This window comes from Camelina sativa, chromosome 11 (genome assembly GCF_030686135.1).
Source record: "Camelina sativa cultivar CO46 ecotype springtype chromosome 11, ASM3068613v1".
NCBI lineage: Eukaryota > Viridiplantae > Streptophyta > Magnoliopsida > Brassicales > Brassicaceae > Camelina > Camelina sativa.
Window position 1 is genome coordinate 16,116,816 of NC_141890.1, and position 9,089 is coordinate 16,125,904.

The following is a 9,089-nucleotide window of genomic DNA, read 5'->3' on the forward strand; positions in this document are numbered from 1 at the left end:
ATAAACCCTCCTCCGAGCTTTAGATCTCAATCCCAAGGAAATAACGAAGTTCACCAAGGTCTTTAATGTCAAAGGCGGAGTGAAGAAAAGCCTTGGTAACCTGGACACCCTCTTGGTCATCGCCGGTGATAATGAGGTCATCAACGTAGATAAGAACTACCACTAGACCACTTGCGGAACGGCAAGTAAAGAGAGTGTGATCAGGTTCAGAACGTTTGAAACCTTGGGCTTTGAGAGTGGAGCTCAACTTGTGATACCAGGCCTGAGGGGACTGCTTGAGACCATAAATGGCCTTGCGGAGTCGGAGAACCTTGCCCGGTGCGACCAGGTCTTCTAACCCTGGTGGGGGATGCATATATACTTCTTCTTCAAGCTCCCCCTAAAGAAAGGCATTCTTGACATCCATTTGCCAAAGATCCCATGATAGGTTAGTGGCAATGGAGAGCACAACTCGAACAGTGTGAAGCTTTGCAACTGGAGCAAAGGTGTCTGTATAGTCGGTACCGTATGTTTAAGTAAAACCACGGGCCACGAGACGAGCTTTGTATCATTCGATCTCACCGGTGCTCAGATACTTGATGGGAAAGATCCATTTGGAGCTGACTGCTTTCTTCCCTTTAGGTAAATCGGCTTCGTCCCAAGTATGGTTGCAAACCATGGCACCGTTTCATCGGATACAGCGTCTAGCCATACTTGGTGATCTTTGGCCTCATCAATAGCCCCAAGGAATGCCACATGATCAGGTGGCAACAGGGCAAGCGAACACACAGCCTGGATAGGATGTGCCACAACCAGCAACAGGACGCCGCGGTTGTTTTAAACGTTCACTGCACCAAAGGGGCGGTTGAGATGTTGATGGTGCGGGCTGGCCTGTCTCAGCTGTACTATCGTCAGGTGTTAGGTCAGGAGGTGTAGTCAAGGCTCCTTCGGATAGTGTCTCTCTTGGCTCCGGAATAGTTTCCTCAGGGCGAGGAGGAGGAGCATCATGAGTTCCCTGAGGTTCCGATAATATTGTAGGCCCATCGGATGGTGGTGTTGGTAGAGAGTCCTTGGGGCATGATTGTTTAGTGATGCCGAGATGATCGAGTAGGAATCGGAGATTGGTTGCACGATCAGTGGTGGAATGTGAGAGATCTTTGAGATTGTTCCAGTCCTTTGTCTCATAGTAACCTTGATCCTTCATGAACTTGACATCCCTAGACACGTACACGCGGCTGTTGACTGTGTCATAGCACTTGTAACCCTTTTGTGTAGTTGAGTAGCCAATAAACATACTTTTGGTACTCTTTGCATCGAGTTTACTCCTCTGTTCTCCTGGTATCAAAACAAAACACACACAGCCAAATACTCGTAAATGGTCTAATGAAGGTTTAGTTTTAGTAAGAACTTCAAAGGGAGTTAAGTCGCTTAGGATTTTTGTCGGCGTCCGGTTGATGAGGTAGCAGGCTGTCAAGACCGCGTCTCCCCAAAACCTCTTTGGAACATTCATATGGAACATCATCGACCTAGCCACCTCCACAAGATGCATGTTCTTCCTTTCCGCCACACCATTTTGTTGAGGAGTGTATGGACAGCTAGTTTGTTGAAGGATGCCATGCTTAGATAGATGTTCTTTGAGCTTGTGACTAGTGTATTCTCCTCCATTATCGGACCTAAGCACTTTGATCTTAGCATTAAAGTGATTAGTAACATAGTTTTGGAAATTTATAAATGCATCATACACACGGTCTTTAGAAGGTAACAATGTTATCCAAGTATATTTCGACTTTTCATCAATAAATGTCACAAAATACTTGTTGTTATCTCTAGACAAGCATGGTGATGTCCAAACGTCAGAATGAACCAAATCAAAGCAATTTTCATAAATAGTTGAGGATTTGGGAAACACGGTTCTACAATGTTTTCCAAGGATACATGACTCACAACTAGAACTACTAAAAGAAACATTAGGCAACAACAACTCAAGAGCATGAGAGTGAGGATGGCCTAGCCTAGCATGCCACAATGCATTATTATTTTTAGACGAGAAACAAAAGGTAAGAGAAATTGAATTAGAGGGACTTTGTGAAGTCTTCTCTAAGATATAAAGATCTTCAGTTCCATTCCCTTCCCCAAGTATATTTCAGGTCTTAATATCCTGAAAATGAATGCTATTAGGACCAAAAAAAAGTATAGCAATTCAAATCATTAGTTGCTTTCTTTACTGATAAGAGATTAGATGTAAACGTTTGCATGTAAAACGCTTTAGAACTTTGTACAAACAGTTTCAAGTTACCAACACCTTTCACAAGAATTCGGTCTCCATTAGCAATCACAACATTACCTAGAGCTTGTTCTATATTGTCTAGTAGACTCGGGTTACTAATCATATGGTGAGAAGCCCCCGAGTCAATGACAAGCATTTTACTAGGGTTAGAAGCAAAGAAGGTGGTACCGGAATCTTTGAGTGCGGCGATGGACTTAATTAGAGCCTCCAGGTCAGAATTCCTCACCAAGTCTCCATAAGATGCTGCCATAGCCATCGCCCCTCCCTGGTTTGCTTTTCCGGTTGCTTGACCGCTTGTACCCTCTTGTGACAGATTTGCCTTGAACTTGGCCGGCTTGAGATGTGGGTGAAGGATCCAACACTTGTCCTTCACATGACCTTTCTTCTTACAGTGGTCACATACCACCGTCTTCCTTTCATCAGGCTTTTATACACCTTTGTTGGCCGTGACAAGTTCGCCTTTACCACTGAAGATGCCAAGTGACCCCTTTTCTTTTTGAACTTGAGAACATACATCATCGAGAGTGGGAAGCTTGTCCCCGCGGAGTATGTGCTTAATGAGATCATTGAATGCCGGGTTGAGAGTGAGAAGTAGACCAAAGACATTGTCTTGCTCCTTCCTTTCGTTCAGAATCGCCGGATCGATGGTACTAGGCCTGAGCATCTCGAGTTCGGCCCAAAGAGACCAAAACTTCCCAAAGTGCTTGGTAAACTCCAAGTCTTCTTGATGTAGGCTGTTAATAGCCTTCTTAACTTCAAATACACGGGTTAGTTTGGTAACGTTCCCGTACACATTAGCTAGCGTGTCCCACAGCTCCTTTGTCCTCTTAGAGTAAGAGTAGGCTTCTAAGATGGGCGCGTCTAGCGAGTTTTGGAGAATGGCAAGCACGGTCTGATCTTCTTAAACCATTTGACTTCCTTTTCGAGCTCAGCCTCCTTGTCTTCTTCCTTTTCTTCTTTGTCGTCTTCTTTGTTGGATTTCTTGGGGAGTTGGTCTGTTTCAACATGAATCCAAAGTCCACGGCCACTAAGAGCGGTCTTTGTGATTCTTTTCCACAAGAGATAGTTAGCACCTTTGATAACCACCGGAGTAATTATTGGTTTTGCAGCTTCCATGACGAGAAAGGGTACAGTTTTCTAGAGAGTAAAGAAAGAGAGTGGAGAATCGAAAGAGTTAGTAGAAAGAGTGAGTTTAGAGAGTGGAGAATCGAAAAACTTGCTCTGATACCATGTTAGTTTAAGCGGAATAAGAGTGAAGAGTTGAGAGATTAGTGTGAGAAGAGTGAATCGGTGAGAGTTGAGAGTTTAGAGAAGAGATAAGGTTGAACAAAGAGGATAAAAGAGATTCTATATTAGAATAGATATGTTACAATGTCGGCTAGAAGCCTTAAATAGCATGTGAGACTAGGGCTTCACCCTTTACAAAAACGATAGCGACACAAAGAGAGAGAGAGGGTGGTTTCTCATAGCGATAGTGACAGCTCGAGGTTTCTCTTAAGGAAACATATGACTATTTGACTCCATCTCTAACGGCTACAAGCTACCTTCTCAATCCTTCTCTTCTCTTGGGCCTTTGTAGAGGAGAGACCCGGCCTCTTATTCACTTCTTGGTGATCGGGCTCATGAATCGTACGGACGGTCCAACTCATAACCGTACGGACGGTTGTACAGACGAGTCCCGATCACACTCGACGTTCTCTTGATCAATATGCTGAAACAATTGCAATGAAGTCAAACCACACTTGGGATGAAGCTGACTTCCCCAAGGACAAGAAAGTCGTGACTTCTCGTTGGATATTTACCATCAAATATAAGAGTAATGGAGATATCAAACGCTACAAAGCACTACTTGTGGCGAGGGGATTCACTCAAATGTATGGGGAGGACTATCTATATACGTTTGCACCTGTTGCCAAGCTTCATACTGTTTGAGTAGTTCTCTCATTGACAACAAATCTTAATTGGGAGCTGTGGCAAATGGATGTCAAGAATACATTACAAGGTGAACTAAAGCTTTCCTTAAATCAGTTTTTGATATTAAGGATCTAGGAGAACTTAAATATATCCTTGGGATAAAAGTATATCGTTCCAAAGAAGGACTGTTCTTATCACAAAGAAAATATGCCCTTGATCTCTTAAATGAAGCAGGCAAACTTGGATCAAAGGCTGTTGCAACACCACTAGAAGAAGATTACAAGTCAAATCGAAAGGGGGAGCTTGATGATGTTCTGTTTCAAAATGTCACACGATACTGTCGTTTAGTAGGTAAACTCATATACCTTATTATCGCACGACCTGACATTTGTTTTGCAATAAACCAAGCTAGCCAGCATATGAAAGAACCAACGGTGCGTCATTGGAACATGGTGAATCGAATCCTCAAATACATTAAGGGATCACCAGGACAAGGCATTTGGATGGGACATAATGAGAGCACTGAACTGGTCAGATATTGTGATGCTGACTACGCCGGAGACCGTGAAGATCGTCGTTCCACCACTGGTTATTGCACATTTCTAGGAGGGAACTTGTATTGAACCGGATGAAGAAGTAACACATCCAGGAGTTCACTCGCCACTCTCCATCAAGAATCAAATGTGCAAAGTCTGGGTTATTGGTCAAGATCTATCCGAGGTTGGGGTTACTACGGCAAGAGGAGAAGGAAAGAAGTTAGACTCCCACAATGATCTAGAACCTTCTAATCTAGCCGTTGGAGGTGTAAAGAAGGAAAGATCACATAGTAGGAAAGTGTGTCTCTCTCTTTATGTCCCTATCTTATGTTTCCTTATTTGTAAAAGGGAGTTGCCCTAGCTAGCTCTCCTATTTAAGGGCATAGCCTAATTGTAAAAGATATTCAATTGAAAACCTATTCTATTTGATACTCTGTGTTTACACGAAATTCTCTCTCTCTAATCTCATCAAACTCTCAATCTCTCTAATCTCATCAAGCTCTCCAATTGGGGGTTTTCCCCTTACTAAAATCGTTTCTTATACACTTAAATGTGTAGTTTGTAGTCTCTATAATCTCATGGAGAGACCAAGATTTGGCAATGCTTAGTCTCTATCTTTCTTTCATTTGATTCTCTACACTATTCTAAACGTTATTTGGGTTATCTTTGGTGTGAGAGAGTTGTTGCCTCTCATACTTATTCTTGAGGATACACTGCTTATATTGGCGTGTATAACTCCTTCTTTACCTTAAGAACACTCTCATTGAGTTGTATTTAAGGCTTTACACATAGTTTAATGGGCTTTGTATAAATGACATAACAATTTATACTATTTTATGACTAATGTTTACTCATTTTAATGTTACAAACTGTGACTTGCATATCTATTATAAATTCATAACTAATTTGCAACAACATATTGGTCACAATGTAGTCATAAGAGTGACGATTAATATTATCGTAGCATATTCATCACTAATTGTTACAAACTTTGGTTACGATTTTTTTCCGTCATAATAGAGTGACGGAAATACTATGAATTTGTGACACATAAATTTAGTCATAATATCGTATTTAAAATGTCACAGTTTTGTGACGAATATTTTATGTCTCAAAACTACGTCTCAATAAAATTATTTTCTTGTAGTGGATTAATTACTAGAATATCATTCATTTACGGCTGACTTATTAAACGATACAGCTGAGTTACAAATTTTCAATTGATTAAGCGGCTGAATTTGACAGCCATTTTTTTGCTTTTTAATTACTGTAATAGTATTTATGTTGCGGCTGAGTTATAATCTTGTTTGATGGCTGATTTAATTAGGCTGATTTACATGTTAGTTTGGTGGCTGTCTTGCCACTTCGGACGCATCATCCATGTCATCATTCCATGTCATCATCTTCTCCGGAAATATGAAACGTCATTTTTTCGACTTCCATCTTCTTCACCTGGTTCAAAAGTGAAGTTATTTACCTTCTTATTCACCTTGTTCTTTACCTTGTTCTGCACCTTGTTCTTCACTTCTTAATTTTCCTCATTCTTATTAATTTTCCTCATTCTTCTTCATTTTCTTTCATGGATCCAGTTCTGGTAGTTGAGTAAAGAAACACAAATATGTATTTAACACCGATGATAGAGGGTGTAGAGTTGTGCAGATAGATGCGGAAACAACACAAGACAAGCTTGTGAAGGTTGTTCTCGATGATTACGGATAGAACATGAGGAAAGATGAAACGGCTAATAAGTCAGCCACGAAGCATTATAACTCAGCCGTCATATGAATCTAAGAGACCTTTCATTTTCCCTTAAGTATTATAACTCAGCCCTCAAGTAGTAAAATTCAGCTGTTTACTTTTATTTCTTGTTATAAGTCAGCCACGAAACATTTTAACTTAGCCGTCATATGAATCTATGAGACCTTTCGGTTTCCCTTAAGTATTATAACTCAGCCGTGAAGTAATATAAATCGGACGTTCAATTTTAGCTTATTTATTGTTATAAGTCAGCCAACAAGAATTTTATAACTCAGCCGTCATATGAATCTACGAGACCTTTTGTTTTCCCTTAAGTATTATAACTCAGCCGTGAAATAATATAAATCAGACGTTCACAGTCAATAATGATGTGGAATCTTTTGCTGATGTGTATTTTTTAATATTTTCAGAATAAAAAATTAACCCAAAGGATAAATTGTAATTACACCCAGGATACTAAATATCTGAGCAATTTTTAGAAAATTTATACATATCAGGAATAAACCAACTTTTGGAGTACATCTGAGTAATTCTTCCTTATACTTTTCGCTAGCCCTGCGAATTCGGGTAGTTCGGATCGGTTCGGGTCGGTTATTTCGGTTATCGGGTTTTTACTGAATTTTCTAATTGTTTCGAGTATAACCGAATTAATATTCGGTTCGGTTTGGTTCGATTACCGGTTATTTCTGTCATTGATTGTTGCTTCCGAATTAAACCGTATTACAAGTGATGAACAACATAAATTAGCAAAAATCATGCAAAATGTCCATACATGAGCTGGTCTTAACCACAAATAAGTTCATACTCAATAGTTCAGTAGTTCATACCACAGCATAAAAAGTTCATGTTCAAACAACTAAAAACTTCAAGTTCAAAAAGAGGCAATAAGTTCAAGTCATAGAATAGAGTAGAAAGAGTGAAGAGAGATACATAGATTGTTTCCTAGCCACTAAGAATTGTGTGATCCCTGCAACAAAATTATACAAAGAGACAAGAATTATTGAATTACCACTGAAGCAAAGAATTTGATTATAAATTAGAAGATTTATAGAAGCACAAGTGTACCTACAGTTCTATATTGAGTCTCTAACCCCACATGCAACTCACACAGCAGCCGGAGGTTGGTCCAAAGAAGGAGAAGCTACACAAGGAAACAAATATTCATAAGCTTGAATATGTTAAGTCTTAAAGCCACATGAACTGAATGAGATAATGTAAAAACATATTCAAAACCATAAATGATTACCTAGTGAGTCATGGAACTCCAATTATTCAACCATTTGAGCTAAGTTAGCAACCTTTTCAGCATGCATAGTGTTTCTCAGCCACTGTTGTAAACAGAGCAAAGCTTCGATCATATTGGGTGGTAGGCAACTTCTGTAAGGGTCTAAAATTCTCCCACTTGTACTGAATGTTGACTCAAAAGCAACTGAAGACACTTGAATGGCAAGCACATCCCTAGCAAGCTCAGCCAGTATAGGAAACTTCACACTATTACGCCTCCACCATGATAGCACATCATAATCCATTCCCAAGACATTTTTCAAACGTGACACACGTTTCTCCATCAAGTATATGTCCAACTCGCTAGTAGCTTCCTCATTTGCAGTTTCATTGTCCATCTCTGAATATAGAAACTCTCTATCATACCCATCATCATCTGACAAATCAAAAAGCACATCATTTGCTTGTTCAGAACCCCCCATATCACTCTTGGATCTACCTTGAGAAGAGGTGCTTTGCGTAGAGATATACTCTTCATACAAATTCTTCATGACAATCTTAATTGAGGATCTTAGATGCTTACTCTCCTCACTGTCTTTACCGTAGAGCTTGTCGAAGCAAACAGATGAAAATTGCATCTTATTCCTTGGATCAAAGACACTTGCAATGATCACTAATGGATTCATGTTGAGAAGTCCATCCCAATACTTTTCAAACTTAGCCCTCATGGCCATTGCTTGTTTCTGTTGGAGCGGATCATTATGGTAGCTTAATGAAATGAGATGTTGCTCGATGATGACTATCTCATTGTAGCAAAGTGAAGAGGTCACTGTCTTAGATGCTGAAATATGACAAAGTGCAATTGAAAAACAACTTCAGAAACTTCACCAACCTGTGAATTTCATCCCAGCTAACAGAAGTTGGAGGCCCAATCCTTTTCTCTCCCTTCTCTCCCTTCTCTCCCTCCTCTTCTATCTCCATGAAGTAATCATTGTACAGTTTGTCTTCTGCCAACAACTTGTCAAATGCATCTTTGAACTTCAAGGCAGATGTCAGCATAAGGTAAGTCGGATTCCATCTTGTAATACAATCCAATGTAACACTCCCTCTTGTTACCTTCCCAAACATAACTCGTTTTTGAAATGATTCAAGCCTTTGGATCGATGATCTCACATACTTAACTGCGTTCCTAATGGCAACTACACTCTCATTCACTGAAGCTAGACCATCTCTCACAATCAAGTTAAGAATGTGAGCACAACATCGCATGTGTAGATATGCACCATCTCTAACTAATGTCTGAGGTCCCTACAGCCTCAAAGCATCTATCATCAACCTTAATGCTTTATCATTACCCTTGGCATTGTCAATTGTCACTGTAAAAACGCTTC

General features: G+C 40.0%; 1 protein-coding gene across 1 annotated transcript; it reads right to left on the reverse strand.

Moving 5' to 3' along the window:
* Positions 1 to 8,532: 8,532 nt before the first annotated feature.
* Positions 8,533 to 8,967, reverse strand: LOC147934065 (zinc finger BED domain-containing protein RICESLEEPER 2-like). The gene has a single exon (XM_087472456.1). It carries the CDS (start codon positions 8,965 to 8,967, stop codon positions 8,533 to 8,535), a length of 435 nt encoding a protein of 144 aa, XP_087328582.1.
* Between the last annotated feature and the right edge of the window lie 122 nt (positions 8,968 to 9,089).

What these genes read in the sequence shown, in the direction of transcription:
- LOC147934065 (XM_087472456.1), bottom strand. Translation starts at nt 8,967, where the DNA reads ATGCGATGTTGTGCTCACATTCTTAACTTGATTGTGAGAGATGGTCTA.